Raw genomic sequence first — 23,163 nt, 5'->3', positions numbered from 1 at the left:
TCATTCCCCCGGCTACCTTAACTTTTGTGGAGAATGCATCCTTGGGAACCTTCTGATATACCCATCGCAGTGGTTTTTCTTCCCCTGCCCGTATTTGATATAGCAATCCTAACCCGCCACAGGCGGTCAGAATCCAACCTGCAATTAATTCCTCCTGGTGGTCCCACCGCCATACTCCTTCCTTTTGCATTCGACGTTCTATCATCTGCAACTGCTGGACTGCCTCAGCGTCTAAACTCCTGGGCTCCCATGGGTTGGTCCCTTTCAGCAACGCATAGAAAGGTTGCATCTCCTCACCGGTGACGCGCACGAATGTCCGCAACCACTGCAGTGCTCCTACCAGCTTCTGTATATCGTGTAAATTTTTAACCTTAGGTGTAAGTTTAATAGGCTGAGCTTGTATGGAATCCCCTTGTATTCTAGCACCCAGAAATCCACACACTGGTCCTCGCTGTACTTTTGCCTCAGCTATCTTGAGGCCCTGTTCCGCAAGGCCCCTTTGGGCGTCTGAAAAGACCTGTTCACACAGCGCCTCGGTGGGCGCAGCTATGAGGACGTCATCCATGTAGTGGATCATATAGATTTGCTCCTGATACTGCTGCCTTACTTGCTGCAATGCAGAAGCCACATACCTCTGGCAGATCGCTGGAGAATTTTTCATCCCCTGCGGAAGTACTGTCCACTGCCATCTACTACCTGGTTCTGTGCGGTTCACCGCAGGCAGAGTAAAGGCAAATCTCTTTCTATCATCTGGATGTAGCGGAATGCTGAAGAAGCAGTCTTTGATATCTAAAACAATAACTTGCCATCCTCTTGGGACAGCACTCAGATCTGGTAGGCCAGGTTGGAGAGGCCCCATGTCCTCCATTTGCTGATTTACTGCTCTAAGATCATGCAGCATTCTCCATTGGTTTTTATCTTTCTTTCTTATAGCAAATATAGGGGTGTTCCACGGGCTCATCGAGGGCTCTAGGTGCCCTGCTTCGTGCTCTCGTTTTACTATAGCTCTTACAGCCTCTGTCTTCTCTGTTGTCAGGGGCCACTGCTCCACCCAGACGGGCTGTTCGGTTTTCCACACTAACTTGTGCTGATGAAGCCCCTCTGAGGCAGTGGCCCTTATGATAAATTTTTCAACCCGATCCCCATCTGGGCAAGGGCGTCTCGCCCTAACAAGGGGCTTGCTACCCCATCTGCTACTAATATGGTCACTACGGCCGTGAGGAGCTTCCCTGCGTCCTCGTCCATGACTTCGAGTTTCACAGGGCAAGTACTTGTTCTCGTCTGTTGCTCTCCTCCTACCCCTATTATACGTTTTCCCATGGCGAGGGGCCAAGTTGATGGCCACCGTTTGAGTGGCATTATGGTGACATCTGCCCCGGTATCCACTAACATTCCCAGGCATATTCGTGCCGGGTAACTCGGTTCTTGTGGGGTAATCATCACTGCTGCCATGGGTCTCTCATCACAGCCTATGACCAAGGCCACGCGGGGGCTGTAACCTGCAAATCTTGCCCCCCTGCGTGACGGTTCACTCCCCCTTGGCTCGCTACGGTGGGCCAAGCTCCTGGCGTTGGCACCGTGATGGGGGTCATTTGACTCATAGGAGGCGCGAATCCCCCTCGCTTCGCCCTCCCTTGGCCGTTTCCCGGCCTCGTAGTTGGACAATCTCTTGCCAGGTGTCCTGGCTTCCCACACACCCAGCACCTCCCTACTGGGCGTGCTCCTCCTCCATTACGTCCTCCCCTTTCCGCTAGCGGGCACCCAGCCTTAAAGTGCCCTCGCCGGCCACACAAGTGACATATCGGCCCCACCCCGGCCGCTTGCACCATCACCCTTTCTTCACTTCCACAGTCAGTGTTCTGGCAGACGTGCGCTCCCGCACCGCCATGCTGGTTCAACGCCTCCTGGCGCAAGACATGCCTAATGGTTTGGCCCAATGGCGCCCCTACCGCCAGGGTGCGGAGGATATCTTGTGTTTGCGGATTTGCTTGATTTCGGAGGCAATCCATAAGGACTGCCTCCTTGGCTGCTGGTGGCAATTCTGATTCCATAATAGCTTTTTGCAACCTATCACAAAACGTTGTAAATGGCTCTGCTAGACCTTGCTGTATCTTTTGCCAAGGTTCTGCTTTTTTCTCATACCTGCCCACTTCACTATACGCTTTGCGGGAACTCTCCGTTACCGCTTGTAGCTCCCTGCCCCTTAATTCTGCTGCTTGCAACTGCGAGGTTTCCAGTCCGCGACTTCTGCCAGTGAGCCGGTCAAGGGTGGTCCCCCGCAGCGGGTGGCTCGGAATTGCCGCCGCTTGCTGTACAAGGGCATGGCAAGCACTGTGCATTGCCTCTTTCCAAAGTATGTACATTGTGGGAGCTAATATTGCTTTCGCCAACTGCTTAGCATCAGAGGGGGTCAATGGCGCTGCATGCGCAGCGTCCAGCAGCAATCCTACTCCTTCATCTTTCAGCCCCTTTTCTTTAATTTCTCGCCATAAAGTTCGCACTAGTTTGGCATCTATCGGCGTCCACTCCACCCCTCCTCCTGGAGCTAATCGGACAGGGAAGATCCCGGGCATCTCTATCCTTACTCCATCGAGGCTACGATCTCTGGCTATCAGCCGCCAGTTAGGTAACTCAACTGATTGTCGCTGGGGTGCATCCCTCGTTAAAATCCTGGCTGCAGCCGAGCTACTTCCCCTAGTGCGCGCATAACCTGCCGCAGCTGCCGCAGCACGTCCTCCGGAGACCCCTCCGGAGCTGCAGCGCCCCGGACCTCCCCTGTTGACGGTCCCTCTCCTCCCTCCTTCTGATTGGTCCTCCGAGTCCCTGCTGTTTTGTGCGTCTTTTTTGCGCGCCGCAGGCAAGCTGCTCTCTCTCCCCACATACGGGCATCGGTTTCTCCCCCAATTTCTGATTCGCTGCTACTCGAAGTTGTTCTATACTCCCCCTGCCCTCCCCTCCAGGCACCCCAATCCCCCTCCTCGTCCGACTCCCATCTCAAGGGTTGCCCCGGGAGCCAGTCTCGAGGGTCGGGCAGAGGGCTGCGCCGCTGCCGGCGCTGCTTCCGGCGCCGGTCATCTTCCTCCTTCCGCTTCGTCACTCCGGCTGCGTCCGCTGCCACGTCACCCTCCCCGCGCGCGGCCTCCCGCGCGCATACCAAATCATCCCAGGGGTATGCGGGGGGGGACGACTCTAAAGGCCCTGTTGGCTCAACAGGGAACACCGCCGCTTCCCGATCCACCTCCTTGGGAGCCTCAGACTGAGTCGCTGGCCAGGCTACTCCGTCCGAACTCTCCCCTTCTTTCCCATCCCCCGCGATGCTTGCCCCTGTCTGCGTCCCCACTGCCCCTCCTGGGTCTCTTTCCGGGCTACTGTCGCCCGTAACACCGTGCAGGCACCGCCGCGCCTGCCGCCACGTCTCCTGATCATCCCGAGCTTTCAATAGTAATCGGTGTATCTTTCCCCAGAGCTGTATGTACTGGGGTTTTCCCATCATAGCCCTTTCGGCTAACTCCTCTTTAATCCTCACCCACTTATCCGTATCAAATATGTCTGCGGGACCTCGTATGAGCCCCTGCGTAATCATCCATTGGATGGCCTTTGAGGTAGGCGTCTTCGATATCGAAGTACCATATTCCTTCCCCAATCCCTTCAGTACCTTCACGACTGAATCCATGGCGCGCCCGCCGACCTGCGGCTCCCCGTCCCGCCCCTGCGTGCCCCAAGCTCTCTTTCCCCCCGGCTAACCTGCCAAGCCTCCCCGCTAATCACGTCGGGGTCACCACTTGTAGCTGTACGCTTCTACGGGAGAACTTATCTTGGGCCGCATACCTCCGGGACACAGGGCTCTGCCCGCCCTGGGGACAATGATGCACAGACATCAACATGATGGATACAAAATGTCCGTTTATTTGGCTGCGTCACACGCTTATATAGCTCTTGCGGTTCCTGTTCCTGCCACTCCTATGGGGAGGAGTCTATCTTTCCGTCACATCCCGTAATCTTCCGGTCGCCGATCCCTGTCTATTCCCCTACAACTATCGATACCTATAGCAAGTTTTTATGGGCAACAGCACAGTCAGGGGAAAGGGCTGTCCATGTTATACGTCATTTAACAGTCTGTTTTGCTGTAATGGGAACTCCAACACAGATTAAGACAGACAAAGGGCCAGCATACTGTAGTCAGAAGGTTAGAAAATTTTTACAGACATGGGGGGTACGCCATCTCACAGGCATTCCACATTCACCCACAGGGCAAGGGCAAGCAATAATTGAGAGGGCGCACCAGACTCTAAAAAAATATCTAAACAAATTTCAAGACGTAAAAGATGTACAAGAATGGCTTGCAAAAGTTTTGTTTGTATTAAATCACTTATGCATATTTGCAGAACACGATAACCCTCCTGCGTGGGTGCATGGAAATGACGATGGGAAAGAGTCAAGACAGGCAGTAATGGTGAAGTATCGAGACCCTTCCACTGGTCTATGGCAAGGGCCCGTAGAAGTCAAATATTTTGGTCGAGGTTACATGTGTGTGCTTACCCCCACAGGTCCAAGGTGGATACCCAGTAAGTGGGTAAAGGCTATGCCTAGTGAACAGAAGAACGAAATCTGCGAAGTGACAGGAGACAGTGAAAACGTATGACTACACTGGTAGAGGTAGACAGGATACGGATAGAATGTCCCCGATGCAATAAGTGCTGACCCTGGGTACTAAGAGAGTGTCATAGCTGTCAACAGTGCAGGTGGGTAAAAACCCATCGAGCTAGGAGGTGGTGTGACAGTTGTTACTATCACCAATTACAGACACATAAGGTTTTAATCATCACAGGCCACGAAGTAGAGGGTTCTAGACGATATGAATTGCACACCCTTGACTGGGTCAGACAAATCAATAGTGCTCCTTTGCTAGTGCTGCGCCAGGAGTGTGCTGTAAAGAACCAGGTACCTGAAATATGGGAAGTAGCCCCGAAGCACTGGGAAAAGACACAGAAAAAATGTACACGAGAGTACTCCCATTAGTTATCATAAGTATCGTGATAAGAATCACTGAGGGCATATATATACCGCCCCAGCCAAAACAGAATGTATGGGTTACCCTGGCAAATCTAACAGGCCAAGATTCTATCTGCCTATCATTGTCATCACCAGGAATCCCTTCTCCACCTGTTTGGTTGGAGTGCCAGTTGATAATTGGACGCTAGTGATACCACAAAATACACCACACTTAGGAAGCCTTTGTGATACTCCCCAGAATTGTGTGAATAATTGGGACGGTTGGGCAGTCCATCGCCCTCAAACTAATTTTGAGCCACAAGAGCTTGAGCTATTGGGTTCTTTGTCAATGGATGCTTGTTTATATTTTAATTACACGGGAAAGAACCAGTTTCTTTCTTGGTCTGTGAATGCTACCCTAAGTATATATAAAAATGCTACTGCTTGGTGTAACTATACCTCTGTTAATATATCACACTCTAACAATATGCCTATTGCGCTACCTACAGGTTTGTTTTTAATTTGTTGGAGATCGGGCTTGGCCTGGCATCCCGTCACATATAAAGGGAGGGCCTTGCTCTATAGGTCGCCTAACGTTTCTTACCCCTAACACTTCAATGATTTATCAACATCATAGAAAGATGAGAAGCAAAAGGAGCACTCATAAGTTTGAGGATAACTGTGACCCTACAGCTGAATTTTGGAATCCTACAAAAATCGTAGCTGTTTCCTTCTTGGCTCCTGGAGTTGGTGTTGCCCAAAGCCTCATGACATTAAACAAGCTAGGGTGTTGGCTAGCTAAGCAAACAAATGCCACATCAAAGGCATTATCTGACTTATTACTAGATGTAGGCTCTGTAAGACACGCTACGCTGCAAAACCGCGCAGCCATAGATTTTTTGCTTTTAGCCCAAGGACATGGATGTGCTGAATTTGAAGGGATGTGTTGCATGAATCTATCAGATCACTCGGAATCAATACATGCAAGTACTGAGAGCTTAAAAAGGAGGGTCTCAGAACTTAGGGAGGATGATCCATGGCATTGGTTTAACAGCTTGTTTAATGGATGGGGCATTGGCAATTGGATCAAGAGTATTTTGCAGATGGGATTAATGATATTTGTAATGTTTATCATTATATTAATGTGTGTTCCTTGTATATCGCAATGTATGCAACAAATGATGGAAAGAAGTATGAATGCCGTGTTCCTTTCTCAAGGAACAAAAGAAAAAGGGGGATATGTGGGAAACTATAGGATTGAATCAGTATGTGTGTTTCATGATAAGTTGTTTGAGATAGAAAGCGGGCTGGAGGATTATGGGTATGCGATGGAATTAGCTTGACTACAGACCCGGCATCAGACCCGCTGATGGAAAATTACAGAGAATCTGCAAGTCACTAAAAAGGAGGAAGAAAGGCGAAAGACATTTTGACTTTGAGAGCAAACGATAAACAAGAACAAGGAACTTTGGTATGAAATGCAGAACTAGACTGCTTGCTAAGGAAGAATCGTAACCCGTGACATTAACTAAGCAGTTATTGAAGCTTGTTTACAAGAGCATATAAAAGCGCAGTGACTTAAAAATAAAGTTGAAGCTTGCTCTATCACTCACATTGAGTTGGCTGCTTGCTTTCCTCGCTCACCGCAGATTGGAAGAGTGAATAAATAAGCTAGTAAAATAAATCTAACCAGAAGGTAGGCTTTTAGATTGAAAGGTTTTTTCCTAGCTTTAAGTTCTGAAGCTCTCAGTCCAACTTGTTAATTTACTCATTTGCTGAGCCTGACAAGTCACCAAAAGCCTGGAGAAATTAAAGCCTGAGGAGGTGACCTGACCCAGGACCATCCCAGTAGCTGTCAGTCTGAACCTGAACTCACTTCCTCCCCTCCTTCTAGAGGGGGAATGACATGCTGGACACAGATACAGATTCTAGTCCAGAGAAGCTAGAAAACTTATTTCATAAGAATTATTATAGATCAGATACTATATATTTTGATAGATTGAGGTAATTACATTTACATGACCTAAACAGAGGTACCTACCTAGGCACATACTCTGAGTATGTTGAGCATGCAGAGAAGAAAACCAAGCAGTTTTGAGAAGTAGTGGGAACAGTGGAAATAGCAAATATAGCTAAAACACCAAGTGATTACAGGGATGGGGGTACCAGGACTTGTAGAAATGATGGTGCTGATAGAAAGTTCTAGCACAGGGACTAGGGGATTCTTGCATGCCAGGAAGAGATTCGACGAAGCCAGAACTAGAGGCCAACATCTGAAAGGCTTATTGAACATCCTGTATGGCCAAGTACAACTTTGCTTGATGTTGTTGCTTAGCACTCTATATCTACTTGACTGTTGCCTATAAATATTTTAGGTTTTTATGTGGCAAACAACTGTTCTTGAAGTCCCCAAATATTAAGCATTGGGCTCCACTCTTTGAACTGAGGCCAGATTCTGTAAGAACACAGTAACCTTAAAGGAGTAACTATCTTGTAGTGCATGTGCTACTAGAAGGATTAAGGTGGTTATCCAGTTATACTCAAGGGACAGTTTTAATATGTACTAATATGATGTATTTTTATATAAAAGCTCTCAAAGCTACAACATAAAAAACGAGAGAAATATCATTTTTAAACAACAACAAAAAAACCCCAAAAAACAACCAAGAAAAAAAAAACCACAAACCCACACAAACCTTTCTCTGTCTCCAGGGCCAGAAAAGACAGATGAATCTCTCTTGGCCAGATTCAAAGGTGATGGTATAAGATACAAAGCTAAACTCATTGGCATTGATGATGTCCCAGAGGCAAGAGGTGACAAAATGAGTCAGGATTCAATGATGAAGCTGAAAGTAAAAGCTTGAGCTGGCATGTAAGGAACATCTGGGTAGCCTTCAGAAAGCTGATCAAATGGTCACTTTGGCGTAACTTAAAATACAGCTTAATGGTAACATAGTAATAACAGTACTATCCTAGATGGATATTACTTCTAAAGCTGTAACCCCTTGCTCAAAGGACAGCGTTTCTCTAATGGCTTGGGAATACTGCTTTGGGTCTCTTGTTGGCATTCAGCATGGATGCTAATAGCATGAGCACAAATAGCAAGCTTGGGTTTTGGGTGGAGAGGGGGAACTCTGTGCAATTTAACATAAGAACTCAAAGCACAAGTTGGCATCCTATGGTAATGATGACATCAAGAGTTATAGATAAGCCAAAGAATAAATGAGACCCTGCAGCAACAATGATGATTTCTTCTGGAGAGCAGAACCCTCACGTAGCTTCAATCAGGCCACAAAAGCTGATAAGGATGCTGCTACTGCAGTGATTTTGTGAACTAAGACAGGAAGCTTTAAAGCTCCTAAACATTTACAGAGGAGAAACAATCTAATTCTGAGGTATCACTTCTAACCTAGTCAAGCATATGTTGCAAGCAGAATGCTGCTCTAATTGTACAGTTGTGTAGGAATAACTAGATTAGCACTAGTACAGTCACAGCCCCATGGGCTATTAGAAATGTAAGGAAACAAGTTAAACTCAATCTAACAAGTCTCATCAATACTTTGATATTTATCCTATTCAGGGAATGGCAGTGGCAGCCCGCTCCCAAGGTCAACATAAACAGAAGGTCTGGGTGAACATCTCCCTCTCTGGCATCAAGATACTAGATGAGAAAACTGGGGTAAGATAGGACTTACCTTAATATTCTTAAAGCAGGTGAGGCACTTGAAGGTTAGGCCAATCTGAACTAGATTCATTAATAGCATCATTCCCCCCTTCTGCATGTAAGAATTGGCTTGTGGAATGGGTTGTAAAGCTGAAGCCTCCTGCCAGAAAAATAGCTACATTCCTATTGTGATTAGTCAAAGCCTAATAAATCTGAGTCTTGAACTGAAGCCTTCTAACAATCTTAATTCTAACTATAGAGAAGAGCAGCTGTGTCTCCTGCAATTTAAACTAATATCCCACCCCCCACCCCCCCTTCTAGGTCATAGAGCATGAGCATCCAGTAAACAAAGTCTCCTTTATTGCTTGGGATGTAACAGATAATCGTGCCTTTGGCTATATTTGTGGAGGAGAAGGCCAGCACCAATTTTTTGCAATAAAAACAGCACAACGGGTATGGATCAGATGCCCTTTTTCACTTGCTATGAGTAATGCTATTGTGTAAACACTTAATATCTGTTAAGGGTGTAATGTTTTGCTAGTAGCCCTATGAGGTGTAGGGAACCAATCCATCTGTGCTGATGTTACTTCCCCTAGAGAAGGGCAGTAGGAATTGACTGTGTCACAAGTGGCTTTTATCTTGTTCAGCTTCTTTGTAGTCTAGAATAAAAACACTCAAGTAGCCTTGCTTACTATGATTAATCTTGCTTAACATGTCCATACACCATGGAAGTAATTAGTGAGAAGAATGGAGCCATCATCATGGGCTTGCCTGTACAGTGGCCTGTTGCTGTCAGTGAGAATGCTAATTCTGGAGTCAGATATCCAGAGCTTCACTCAGAATTAGCAGGAAAAATGTTAGAATCACACTAGTCTAGTTCTCACAATGGTTTGTCTTATGCAACAGAGTTCCTGGGGCAAATGAATGGCAGGTCTGGTCCTCCTAGAGTTACTTCTGGGAGGGATTCTGATCTTTATGTTACAGGATTTCTGCATGGGGGAAACCCATATGCAGGGTCTGTCTCTATGAAGCGAAGTTGTGCATAAGCAGTACTGGAAACAAATACTTGGAATTACTGCTGAGTATTATGCAGCTTCCTAAATGACATGAACTTCAGTTGAATATTTATCATTTATTAGCTTGTCATTATAATGTATTTATAATAGTCATTAAAATGACTTGAAGAGCCAAGGCTTCAAAGCTAGTAATTTCCTCATGCACATCCCTGCCTGCCTTTCTGGAGAATTTGGCAGCTTCAGACCCACTACAGGTGAGACTGAAGGGTTCCTTGTTGGAGGATGTTATAACTTTACTAACTGCTGTAACACCCTCTCCTAAGCCTGTTTTATTAGTTTATCAGTCCTGTGTTGTACTGGCTTCACTGGAATGGTAGATCACACAAGGCTTTTGTACTTGTGCTCTAGAGTGGAGTCTGTTCTCTGAGCTTTTTACCATGGGGTGCTGCTTGTCAGCCTATAAACTTAGTCAAGCTGTAGAAAGCTCTTGACTTGCTGCTATTTGTTTTTAACACAAACTTGTCTAGTTTATAAGTAAGGACTTCTGCAGCTGTACTGTTTGTCAAAGGTGATAACTACTGAAATGGCTCTTCCTGCAGTTGCATGCCTAAAACCCTTGATTAGGAGAGGATGATGCTCGCATGTAAACATTGGGATCTGTTCAATAAATTCTCTGCTTGATCTAAAGGTAGTGCCTGAAAAGGAGGACTTGTCCTACTCTTAGATACCAACACAGCTGCTATGTGCCTCAAGCAAAAGATCCAAATCAGTGTAACTGAACCTGCCACCATCTCAGCTACTCAAAACATTCTTGTTAATGGGTGTGCAGGGAATGCAGTGCCTTTCTAATTCACACTAAACTTCTATCCTGATACAGATAACACTTAAAGCTGGTGTCTGCTCCACACATCTGAGGTGATGATAATCTTACCTTATGCTTGCATCACTGATTTACTATTTGCATAGTGTTTAAAATAAGTGTAGTACTAGCCCTAGAAGCTTTCTCCAGGTTGTGTTGGAGTTGGTAGAAAACAGAGGTATGCAAATTGGTTTTCTCATGAGACTACCAGAGGTTTTGGATACCCTTTGCACTTTTGAGGAAATATGATTAGGACTTGCCATGTACTTATGAAATCTTGCGCTACATGCTTTTTTTTTTTTTTGGGGGGGGGGGAAGGCAGGCTTAGCACAAGTACAGTTACTTTCCCTGGGGAGTTAACAACAGTTCTAAGCTGGTTGTGGTCAATTACCCTTGGATTCTGCATAAGTTCTCTTATGCAGAGACTAGACAGTCATTTAAACTCTTTTTCTGTTATCTCAACCTTACTGTTGCACCATTTAGGAAAGCTTGGCTTGATGCTCCCTGGACTTCTACTTAAGCAAGCTGTGAAGTAGTACATGGCCTAAAATATACATTCTTTTCCAGGCTGAGCCTCTAGTTGTTGATCTTAAGGACCTTTTCCAGCTAATATATAATATGAAGAAGGAAGAGGAAGACAAGAAAAAGGCAAGTAAAATTATAGGAACTGCATTAGTCTGTATAGAAATAAAGTTTGTTTCAGCTTTGGCTTGGTTTTTGGGCTCTTGTAAGACTTGACACTGAGCTCTGTTTAGAGCCAGGACCATTTGAGGCTATTGATTGGTAGTTGTACCAGCAGTTTGATTACCTCCTAGATCTGGTAAGCTCTCCAAAACTTCTGATATTCTATGTGATATTTGGGTACTAAAAGCCTTCTCTTTAGAGTGAAGAAGCAAGTAAGACTGAGGTAAGTCACTCCAATTCAGTCTCACTTGATTAGGTATGCTGCTGCAATACAACTAGCTTTGACTTTCTGCTAGCATTATGGAGGCAACATCAGATGCCCAATGGCATTGGAAATGGGAATAAAAGGGGTCTTCAGAACTATTAAGTAGACATCTCCCTCATACTTCCTCTTTCTGTTACTTGCTTTTTCAAGCCTGCAAGTCCCTTGCTTAAGGCAAGTTTTGATATTCCAATTATCATTGACACTGTCATCTATTACAGAATGGTAGCAAAGCACTACCTGCTGATCAAGCTGACAAACTGAAACTGGTAGGATAATTTTTAGAGCTTTAGGCTGATGCCATTAAGGAGTTCATAACCGACTGTCTTCACCTCGTGTGGGAAATTGTATTAGGTTTGCGTGGCAAGGTTTTGGTAGCGGGGGGGTGGGGTGTGGTGCTACAGGGGTGGCTTCTGTGAGAAGCTGCTAGAAGCTTCCCCCATGCCCCATGTCCGATAGAGCTAATGCCAGCCAGCTCCAAGACAGACCTGCTGCTGGCCAAGGCTGAGCCCATCAGCAATGGTGGTAGTGCCATTGTGATAACATATTTAAGAAGGGGGGGGAACCCTGCACAACATCCAGCAGCTAAAGAGAGGAATGAGAGAGAGAGAACTGCAGACACCAAGGTCAGTGAAGAAGGAGGGGGAGGGGGTGCTTCAGGCACCAGAGCAGAGATTCCCCTGCAGCCCATGGTGAAGACCATGGTGAGGCAGGCTGTCCCCCTGCAGCCCATGGAGGTTAATGGTGGAGCAGATATCCACCTGCAGCCCATGGAGGACCCCATGCCAGAGCAGGTGGATGTGCCTGAAGGAGGCTGTGACCCCGCGGAGAGCCTGCTCTGCAACAGGCTCCTGGCAGGACCTGTGACCACGTGGAGAGAGGAGCCCATGCTGGAGCAGGTTTGCTGGCAGGACTTGTGACCCTGTGGGGGACCCATGCTGGAGCAGTCTGTTCCTGAAGGACTGCACTTCATGGAAAAGGATCCATGCTGGAGCAGTTCATGATGAACAGCAGCCTATGGGAAGGACCCATGCTGGAGAAGTTAGTGGAGAACTGTCTCCTGTGGGAGGGACCCCCCACTAGAGCAGGGGACGAGTGTGAGGAGTCCTGCCCCTGAGGAGAAAGGAGCAGCAGAGACAATATGTGATGAAATGACTGCAATCCCCATTCCTTGTCCCCCTGTGCCACTTCTGGGGGAGGGAGGGGAGGATGTAGAGAAAATAGGAAGTTGAGCCTGGGAAGAAGGGAGGGGTTGGGGGAAGGTGTTTTTAAGATTTGGTTTTATTTCTCATTATCATACTCCAATTTTGATTGGTAATAAGTTAAGCTAATTTCCCCAAGTTGATTCTGTTTTGCCTGTGGTGTTAACTGAGTGATCTTTCCCTGTCCTTATCTTGACTGTTTTATTTTTCTCTCTCCCTGTCCAGCTGAGGAGGGGGAGTGATAGAGTGGCTTTAGCGGGCACCTGGTATCCAGCCAGGGTCAACCCACCACAGAAATGTCATCTTTAAAGATGTGTTTGCAATAGATCTGTGTAATGCTCGATTCTTGCTCCTGCAAGAATGGTAACACATACCAATTCTTTCAGTATTTCTGGCTTCAAGGGTGTTGACCAGAGGGATTTGTTTGGGGATATGTCAATGCCTCCTGATGTGAGCCATCCCACAGTAAGTAGAATTTAGCTTAGCTGTCTTGGCTTCGAGAGCAAAGTCTGTCCTAATAATAGGTCTATTTTGGTTTTTCACTTCGTTAGTCCTGGTTTCACTTAGAGATCTGTTTACCTATCATCAATGTACAAGTGTCTTAGGGCTATAATAGTATCTACTTACTAACTAGAGTAGTTAATGTCATTCTTAGTCAGCAGAGTTCACTTGAGACTGTGACAGAGGTAATCCTGTACTGATAATCAGATGCCTTTAGAAATATATACTAACAGTACATGCTTCTGCTGTTATGAGAGCTGTTACAGTGTCGTGGTTCAGCCCCAGTCAGCCCAGTGGGGTGTCATGGGCCCACCAAGCTAGAAATAGTTCACCCTTATGTTGCCAGTCCAGATCCACCTCAGCCACTTCAATATTGGCAGCCTGATCCACCTGCTGGTTGTTCCAATGTTTTTCAGTGGCCTGACTCTTGAGGACATGAGCATCCACATGACGTACCTTTAACAACCAGGTTCTCTACCCGGGCAGCAATATCTTGCCACAATGTGACAGCCCAGATGGTTTACCTCTGTGCTGCCAGTTGATGTGCTTCCACTGCTGCAACCACCCCCACAGGGCATTTGCCACCATCCAGGAGTCAGTATAGAGATAGAGCACTGGCCACTTTTCCCGTTCAGCAATGTCTAAGGCCAGCTGGATGGCCTTTACCTCTGCAAACTGGCTCAATTCACCTTCTCCCTAGGGGGTCGACCTCGGGTCTCCCATGGCGCTTTCTGCCAGAGGCTCCAGGTAGGACCATTCTCCCCGGCTGCAGTGTAGAGCACATTTTTTACATCTTATCCTGCCCAGACTGGCCCGAGAGCTACTGCATGAACTATTTCTCGTTTAATCTGTTCAAAGGCTTGTCGTTGCTCAGGGCCCCATTTGAAATCATTCTTTTTCCGGGTCACTTGATAGAGAGGGCTTACGATCAGACTGTAATTTGGAATATGCATTCTCCAAAAACCCACAACGCCCAAGAAAGCTTGTGTTTCCTTTTTGCTAGTTGTTGGAGACGTGGCTGCTATTTTGTTGATCACATGCATTGGATTCTGATGACGTCCATCTTGACATTTGATTCCTAAGAACTGAATCTCTTGTGCGGGTCCCTTCACCTTACTTTGTTTTATGGCAAAACCAGCTTTCAGAAGGATTTGGACTATTTTCTCTCCTTTCTCAAAAACAACTTCTGCTGTGTTGCCCCACACAATGATGTCATCAAGGTATTGAAGGTGTTCAGGAGCTCCACCTTGTTCCAATGGATTATGGATCAGTTCATGGCAAATGGTAGGACTGTGTTTCCACCCCTGGGGCAGTCGATTCCAGGTGTACTGGACGCCCCTCCAAGTAAAAGCAAACTGTGGCCTGTACTCTGCTGCCAGAGGGATTGAGAAGAATGCATTAGCGATATCATTTGTGGCATAACACTTGGCTGCCTTGGACTCCAGTTCGTACTGAAGTCCTAGCATGTCTGGCACAGCAGCACTCAACGGTGGAGTGACTTCATTCAGGCCGCAATAGTCTACTGTTAGCCTCCACTCTCCGTTAGATTTCTGCACTGGCCATATGGGACTGTTGAAGCATGAGTGGGTCTTACTGGTCACTCCTTGGCTCCTCAGTCGATGAATGACCTCATGGATGGGAATCAGGGAGTCTCTGTTGATGTGATATTGCCACCGATGATGCACTGTTGTAGTGGCCATCTGCACCTGTTGTTCTTTGACCTTCAGCAACCCCACAACAGAGGGTCCTTCAAGAGGCCAGGCAACGGTACACAGCTCTTCAATTTCCTCCATCTCCAAAGCAGCTACACCAAAAGCCCACCTGTACCCTTTGGGTCCTTGAAATACGCTCTCCTGAGGTAGTCTATGCCAAGGATGCACGGAGCCTCGGGGCCAGTCACAATGGGGTGCTTCTGCCACTCATTGCCAGTGAGGCTCACTTCAGCCTCCAATACAGTTAGCTCTTGGGATCCCCCATCACTCCAGTAATACTGATGTGTTCTGCCCCTATATAATTTGATGGCATTAAGGTGCATTGTGCGCCGGTGTCCACTAGAGCCTTATACTCCTGTGGGTCAGATGTGCCAGGCCATTGGATCCACACAGTCCAGTAAGCCTGGTTATCCCTTTCCTCCACCTGGCTGGAGGCAGGGCCCCTCTAGTCTTCATCATAGTATTCATCACTCACTTCTTGTAAATACAAATTACAAGTGTCTCTATTAGGATCAGAAATAAAATCAGCACATCTACTCCTCTGCCTGGGGAATTGCTCACTGGAAACTGGAGCAGCAGCTTTCCTGGAAGAGCCCCACCTGAGTGATTGTTTTTCTTTGTAGCTCATGTACCCGTGCCTCTAGGGTCGAGGTAGGTTTTCCATCCCTCATATCCTCTTTGTGGTCACACAGGTTAAACCATAGGGTGGCCCATGATGTGTATAGTCTCTGTTGAGCAAAGGGACGCTTACTCCTAATGGCTGAGATACTGGTCCATACTGGTGGGGAGTAGAACATATTCTCTTCAGGCTGCTGAGTCTGCTGGGACAGTTTCTCCACAGCAGAGACAAGGGAGGAAGAGATATTTGCTTAGTAATTGCAAAATCTATCAATCACCTCCACCACCATTGGTGCCTCTTCATCTTTCCAGGACATTACTGCCAATGAGTTTGCATACGAGGGTGGTGCACTCCCTACAAAGTTCCGCCACATGGGTCGTGTGTACCAGGCTTCATCTGGATCTTTGGGTGACTGTTGATCGTCTAGATCACTTTAAATCACCTCAAGCACAGCTAGTTCCCTCAGGCACTGGATACCTTTCTCCACAGTCATCCATTTTCCTAGGTGATATACAATATCTTCCTTGAAGGGGTACCTTTCTCACACCTGACAAGCGTCACCTCCAGAGGCCGAGGGCTTGTGTTCCTTTTCCAATTGCTTTGTCAATGCTCCCTTCCCTAGAGAGGGATCCCAGTTGTTTGGGCTCCTTCCCCTCTAATTCCAGACTGCTGGCCGCGTTATCCCAGCATCAGAGCAGCCAGGTGTCAGTGTACTCACCTGAACGACGGCTGAAATCTTTTCGCATATCCCACAACTCACTCAAGGATAGGGATCGGGTAGCTTCCATTTCTTGTACGAGTTCTTCCTCTTCCTCCTCCTCTCATGGTGATGGCCCTGCTTCTTCACCATCTCTTACTAAACGAGTTGACTTTCTCTTCCAGGATTTCTTTTGTGTATAGGGGCAACTGATACTGGCACAAGTTGATCCTCTGATTCAGCTGCAATGCTTGTCACCTGGGTTGGAGTAGCCACAGCATCTGTCGTGGGGGTTTGAGTGGCCGCAGTGCTTCTCACTTTCCTTGTCCTTGTTCTTTTAGATCCAGAGACCTTGTCTTCCCCTTGGGAGTACTGAACAGTGTTAAATAGGGCTTGATAGGCATGGGCTAGGTCCCAGCACGTTGCAAATATTTGTATCTCTCTGGGATTGCCAGGGTGACAGCATACTTCCTCCAAATATTCTACTCATTTTTCATGATTCTGCACTTGTTCAGGAGTGAAGTCCCAAGACACTGGGGGTGCCCACCGTCTTAGGCATTTGCCCATACTATCCCACATACCCTGCCACCCATAGCTATCCAGCCTCGGGGCAGAGCTCTGGATGATATTTTTAAATTACTTATTGACTTTAGACAGAGCTGAAACTGTCTGTCAAAGCAATATCAACAGATATATCTTAACTATGCAAGGATGTTCAAGATACTGAAAAGTTGTTGTAATGAAGGAGGAGGCATTATAGAAGATGGTAGCTAAGGGGCCATTCTGTATTTCCTCCATAAAATAACTCTCGGAGGAGGAGGTATAATTCCTAATTGTATCCATGAGGTGGTATCCGATGTACAGTAACGGCTTCAATATAAACTTCAAATACCAAATAAAACTGAAGGCCAATGTTTTAAAAATCACTCTCCCAGGCAAAACATCTCTAATCACTGCAGAGCACAGCAGACCACAAAACCCAACACCAGTCTTTAACAGACACAGCAAATACAAGAGCATGGTGCAGATCAGATAAACTAATATTGAGAACAGAGTCGATGCTGTGACCAGGAACTGTTATTACCTCAACCCTTTGTGCCTTACGTTGGGTGCCAAAAAGGACTGTCATGGTTCAGCCCCAGTCGGCAACTAAACACCATGCAGCCGCTTGCTCACTCCCCCCACCCCTGTGGGATGGGGGAGAGAATCGGAAGAGCAAAAGCAAAAAAAAAAGTCAAAAACTTGTGGGTTGAGGTAAGAACAGTTTAATAATTAGATTAAAATAATAATGATAATAACAACAATAATGATAACCAGAAACACAAGCGATACAACCGCTCACCACCCGCCAACTGACACCGCCAGTCCCCGAGCTGCAATTGCTGCCTCCCGCCCCCAGCCAGCTCCTCCCAGTTAACATACTGGACATGACATTACATGATATGGAGTATCCTTTTGGCCAGGTTGAATCCACTCTCTTGGCTGTGCCCCCTCCCCTCCCGGCTTCTTGTGCACCTGGCAGAGCATGGGAAGCTAGAAGAGTCCTTGACTAGTACAAGCACTACCCAGCAACAACTAAAACATCAGTGTGTTATCAACATTGTTTTCATGCTAAGTTCAAAGCACAGCACTATGCCAGCTGCAGTGAACAAAATTAACTCTATCCCAGCTAAAACCATGACATACAGAATCTCAACTAACGATCCTTAAAGCTGAAGCTCATTTTATGGCTTAGCAAATACTTAAGTCCTTCAGAGTAGTCTTATGGCCATTCTAGATGGGTGGCCCTAGCTCAAGATGCGGTCTAGCTCCATAAAAGTGTGCATTTAGCTTGTCATAGCTCAGTGTGACCACAAAATCCTACTAGCTTATTCTAACAATATAAGCCACCATCAGCCATGATACAGTTGGTGTTGCAATAGGTGTCAGTTCAGCTAGTGACCAAGTCTTACCCTTCTACTGCCAGCTTGGTGGAGAGATGGTATGTTCACCTCTTCCACCTGCAAATAGCTTTCTAATCTTACTCCAGAGCTGAGTCTGCAACCTGACATCACACTAAAGCAGTGGCATTTCACAGCTTGTCAAAACAAAGGACTAGAATTCAACCAGGGCTTCTTCGCTCAAGTGAAAGCCTAGGTACAATTAGTGCTTAATGACTCTACAGTCTCTAGGCTGTGGAACAAGCATCTGATATTTAACTAAGGGATCTTAAAAGATGTGCTTTTAATATTGAGCTTCTGACACTAAGTAGCTGTGGCTTGACCACAGCTTGTGGTGCTTGCCTTAATGGTTTATAAGATGAAGCTGTAGTGTAACTTCACTGTGACTTTGAATATTTATTAGTATGATTTGTTCGATACCAATATCTCTCCTTCTGCTGCTATTTTCCTCGAGCCTGTGTACTATGCAGCATGTAATACATAAAGCTAACTTTTTTTTTCTTTCTGAACAAATAGGAAAATAAAGACATTTTGTTAGTGGTTCTAAACTCTGAAATTGAGACCAAACAGACTTTTGTGAAAGAGGTTCTCTTCTTGAATGGCATCACCACCTCTCTTCCACAACCAAAGCCACAGCCACCCTTCCTGCCTGAGAGTTCTTTCTCTACTGATCTCAGCTTTTTTCCCACACCTAATCCAGACCCTTTCAGTGATGATCCTTTTGCACAGCCAGACCAACCTCTAAAACTTGCTGATCAGAAGAAAGAAAATCTGAGTACCTTGACACCGGTGAGTAATGGTGCTTCAAATGGTGATATTGACTACTTTGATAAACAGTTTGACCAGATTTCTAATAGAACTGGCAACCAAGAAGCACTAACAAACCAGTGGACATTTGAGAGTAAGTTGCCTGCAGCAAGAACTCCAAATGGGATACCAGAGAGAGAACAATGTGGCTTCCTTAAAGCCCCGTCAAGCCTGTTTGTGGAAGGTCCTTCCAAAGGAGTATCTCTGCAGAATGGAGTAAAGCTGGATTCTGAAAGCAATATCCAGCTCATGTCACATGAGTCTATAACAATTAGCCCACCACCACAAAGTACCAAGCCAGGAAGAGGAAGGAGGTCTGTCAAGGTGAACAACGTTCGAATAATTAATGGTGATATACATGCTGTTACTTTAAAGAAGCTGGGGGGAGGAAGCTTTTTATTCATACTGTATAACTGACTAAACAGCTTCACAGCACATCTACTCTTTCACCTGCCATGCTTACTCTTACTTCTCTGCAGCTATGGTACATTCTAACATTCTTGAATGCTTCATAGTAGCTATGGTCACTAAATTATACTTTCTTCCTTAATGCTGCCTTGCTTCTGTAAAGGTCTGGTAAGTATACTGCTATGTATATTGACACTTGATATAATGTCAGAACCCGTTATGATATTTGTATGCCCATCAGCCTGTGGTTTCATTAACAGTGAGGTACTAGTACTAGCTTACAGAAACCAATGTAGTTTTGCAGTACCTGCCTATTGAGGGCAATCTCAATGACTTGCCTGATTAGACACAGCGTGGCTCTGGGTCAGCTGCATTTGTCTTGCACTGAAATGGTGCAAAACTCAGTTGCTGACTTTGCCACAACTGCAGGGGTCACTGCAGACTGAGCAGTAATAGGGGGGAGAGCTTGTTATGCTATCAAATAATTCAGTCACTTTAACTCTTATTCTTCTGCTGTTGAATTTTAAGTACTGTACATTATAATTACTTAATGCTATGCATCTCAGTAGGTGTGAACAAAATGGTGAGGTTTGAAACATTTATACTTGGCCTCTAAAGGATGTATCAAAGTTCTCTGCTGTAGCTGAAATAAAAGCTTGTAGCTCTGAACTGGTGGGTCTTGGTCAAGCTAGCATGTGTTATGCCATGCTTCTCACAAAAGCTTTTTTCTTTCTAGACTGCATCAAATGACTGACTTAGCTCAGACTTCTTTGTGCCAACTACAGAGAGCCTCAGCTTGACCTCAGTGGCACAGATAGGACCTGTGTCAACTAATCCACTGGACCTCTTCAAAACAAGTTCTACCACAGCACCTCCATTGGCTGGTCTAGGTTAGTTCACAAAGTGAAGCTCTTGCTCCAGTCTAAGATAGCTGTTAACACCAACACAGGGGTTCTAGTTGTCCTTTACTTCATGTGCATTGCCTTTCCCTTTAAGCCATGTGCTGTATGCCCTAAACTATTAAATTCTGTGAATAGAGCCCTAAACTTTGCATCCTTAACTGGAACAGGTTTGGGGTCAGTTTTTGTTTGTTTGTTTGTGGTGGGGTTTTTTGTTTGTGTGTGTGGTGTGTGTTTGGTTTTGGTTTTATTTCTTAAACTGTGACAGCAGCTTGCTGTTTCAGGTACACAAGGTTCAAGCGTGCCAAGCACAACTTGGGAGGCCAGGGTAGCACTGCTGCAAAATCTTAGTAATCATTTACACAGAAGTAACTATATGGTAAAGACTTAGTCTCAGCACAGAAGTGATAGATGTATGTTCCACTCCTGTTCTATCAACCTCAATTCTGTTCTTCCTGGACCAAAATGGAGCCAAGTAAAAAAAGTGAACCTCCTTCTTCCCCCCTCCACACCATGACTTCACTTTAAGTGTAAAACAGTCTTTTGCAAACAGCACATGAAAAAAAAATGTTTTGCTGGTACACTTGGTGGAATTGATACACTTCTACTTGAGGCCTTCAGATCATTGAAATGCTGCATAACAACAATCTCCCCCCAGGTGGCTTGCCAGTAACTGCATCACCATGGAGTGCACAGACATCTGCCTTCACTCAGGCTGCATCAGTCTTTCCTGTGTCTATGATGCCTGCTCAGCCTACAGGATTTACTCAACTACTTGCCTTTGGTACTCAAGCAGTGCCAAGCTGGAGCCAGCCTGCATCTTTTGGTCTAGCAGACTCTCAGACCTCTGGTCTCGGCACAGCCAGCACAAGTTCCATCTACTTCATGGGCACAGCCATCAAGTGCTGTAAATCCCTTCCAGAGTTGCATGTTCCCATCTTCAACGCTACCTGCTCAGACTTTGTCTGTACTGCCCTCCATGTCAACAACTAGCCCACCTCAGCCACCACCTAGAACTGTACCTCAGAAGGAGTTCTCCAAGAGAGTGTGTGATGCTTTTATTGCTCTGGATCCACTTGGTGAGAGAGAGATGAAGGATGTTAAGGAAATGTTCAAAGACTTCCAGCTGACAAAGCCACCTGCAGTGCCAGCAAGGAAAGGAGAGCAGCAAAACCTTTCAGGTGCTTCTGGATCTTTCAGCAATTATTTTAGCAGTAAAGCAGGCATTCCTCAAGATAGTACAGATCATGATGACATGGAAGCTAGCAAGCTGTCTGCCAAAATGACTGAAAAATTAAATTTTTTTCCTTCTGCTTGGATAGCTGTGCAGGCAGTGGGATGGCCAGTCACTTTTCTGATAGAACTAAAAATTTGATTTAATGGCTACTAAAACAGGGTTGAAAGACTATCTATCTCCCCTAATAATGTTAAAGAATTGACCAATGTCAGTGGCCAAACACTGATACCTAGTACCTAAACTACTTGACTAGACTGAGGCAAACTAGGTCTGTACAGTGTTAGAAGTCCTATCTAGCTTAAATGTACTGAGGGACAAGCAGGAGTTAAAATTGTGAGGCCACTCAAAGCAACTTCTGTGGGGGATTTTGTGCACCTAATTAGTTGAGCTTTGGTGTTGCTATACTGAGTACTTGTTAAAGCTGTTTAGTGATATAGCAGTATGTCCATCTCTTCCCTAGAACCACCAAAGCCTGTTCTGCGACAAACTGTGCTGCCAGCTGATGGCCTGCTTGAAAGTCAAGCTAAAGCAGACATTTTCAGTGCCTCATCTGTAAGTAGTAAAAAACCCACCACCACCACAACCCCCTTAGAGAGTCTGTAACCAGTTCCCCAAGCTGCAAGTCCTACCATGAAGTTCTTCAGCCCTGTATTGGAAGTTTCTACAAAAGACTGTAAAATGATGTGGCTGCAGAAGTCTTCCAATTTGGCTATGCTTAACTCTCTGCAGAGTAGACTGAGTGTGGCTTGTGCAGTGCTCTAGCTCAACAAATGGGAGGCTCCCATGTTCAGTACCCCCTGGGGGAGGAAGTGGCTTTACCACATCACTCCATTTGGGACACAGTAATTGAGGCCTTTGGTGGAAACTCTGGATTAGTTCCAGAATGCTGACTTAAGACATCTAGCATTTGGCTAAAACAGACCTCATCATGACTATACTGGCTCAGCTCCAAATGAGTGTTCATTAATCACACATGGCTTTTCTGAAAGGTACTTTGTCTCAGACTAGGATAACTGTTAACATAGATTTAGAGCCCTCTTCTCTTGTTAAAGCAGTACAGTTAATGTGTATTTAGCAGGCACTCTGCAGTATTCTCTTTCTAGAAGGTGTTTGGAACAGGAACTATCTGATACAAACATGCAAAATAAACCTGATGAAACCTGGAAATCTACTAACAGCCTATGATCTCTTTCTTAGAAGGAATCTCAGAAACCACCTTTTGGCAATCCTTTTGGAAACCCATCTGCATAGATCAGGTAAGTCTTCCACTAATAAGACAACCTACTTCATTCTCAAAAATTGATTTGGAAAACCTTTAGCAAAGAGCTGGCTAAAAAAAACTACACTGGCTTAACCTTAATGCTCCTCTGAAGTATGGCAAACAGTCCCTAAAAGAACACTTCTGCTAGAGTACCTCTATTTAGACTTGTATATAGCTGCATTCTGGCTAAGCCTTAGCTGGCTTCACTTTCTTGGAAATAAATATTTTATTCTTCCATGGACTATGGATTGGATCATAATTCTAGATTTCCCTTCCTTGAGGAAAGTTAATGAGTAAGCATGCTGAAAAACTCAGAGGGGCTGACTAAAATCTTTCAGCTATCTCTAGGAGAGTGTTAACACACAGTGCCCTGTACAGCTTTCTGAAGTTTAATCCCCTAAAT

General features: G+C 45.7%; 1 protein-coding gene across 1 annotated transcript in view; it reads left to right on the top strand.

The window, feature by feature from the left end:
- The window catches only part of LOC104049278 (DAB adaptor protein 2), a 49,055-nt gene extending 26,305 nt beyond the window's left edge, over positions 1-22,750 (top strand). Inside the window, 13 exon segments of the mRNA XM_064437682.1 lie at positions 7,705-7,844; positions 8,573-8,671; positions 8,978-9,109; positions 11,099-11,179; positions 11,415-11,438; positions 11,699-11,746; positions 13,082-13,144; positions 18,665-19,279; positions 20,100-20,253; positions 20,921-21,116; positions 21,118-21,443; positions 21,960-22,051; positions 22,697-22,750. Coding sequence (XP_064293752.1) covers positions 7,705-7,844; positions 8,573-8,671; positions 8,978-9,109; positions 11,099-11,179; positions 11,415-11,438; positions 11,699-11,746; positions 13,082-13,144; positions 18,665-19,279; positions 20,100-20,253; positions 20,921-21,116; positions 21,118-21,443; positions 21,960-22,051; positions 22,697-22,750 — 2,024 coding nt within the window.
- The last annotated feature ends 413 nt before the right edge of the window (positions 22,751-23,163 follow it).

The sequence above is a fragment of the Phalacrocorax carbo genome, chromosome W, assembly GCF_963921805.1.
Source record: "Phalacrocorax carbo chromosome W, bPhaCar2.1, whole genome shotgun sequence".
NCBI lineage: Eukaryota > Metazoa > Chordata > Aves > Suliformes > Phalacrocoracidae > Phalacrocorax > Phalacrocorax carbo.
This window is presented reverse-complemented; position numbering and strand designations above follow the sequence as displayed.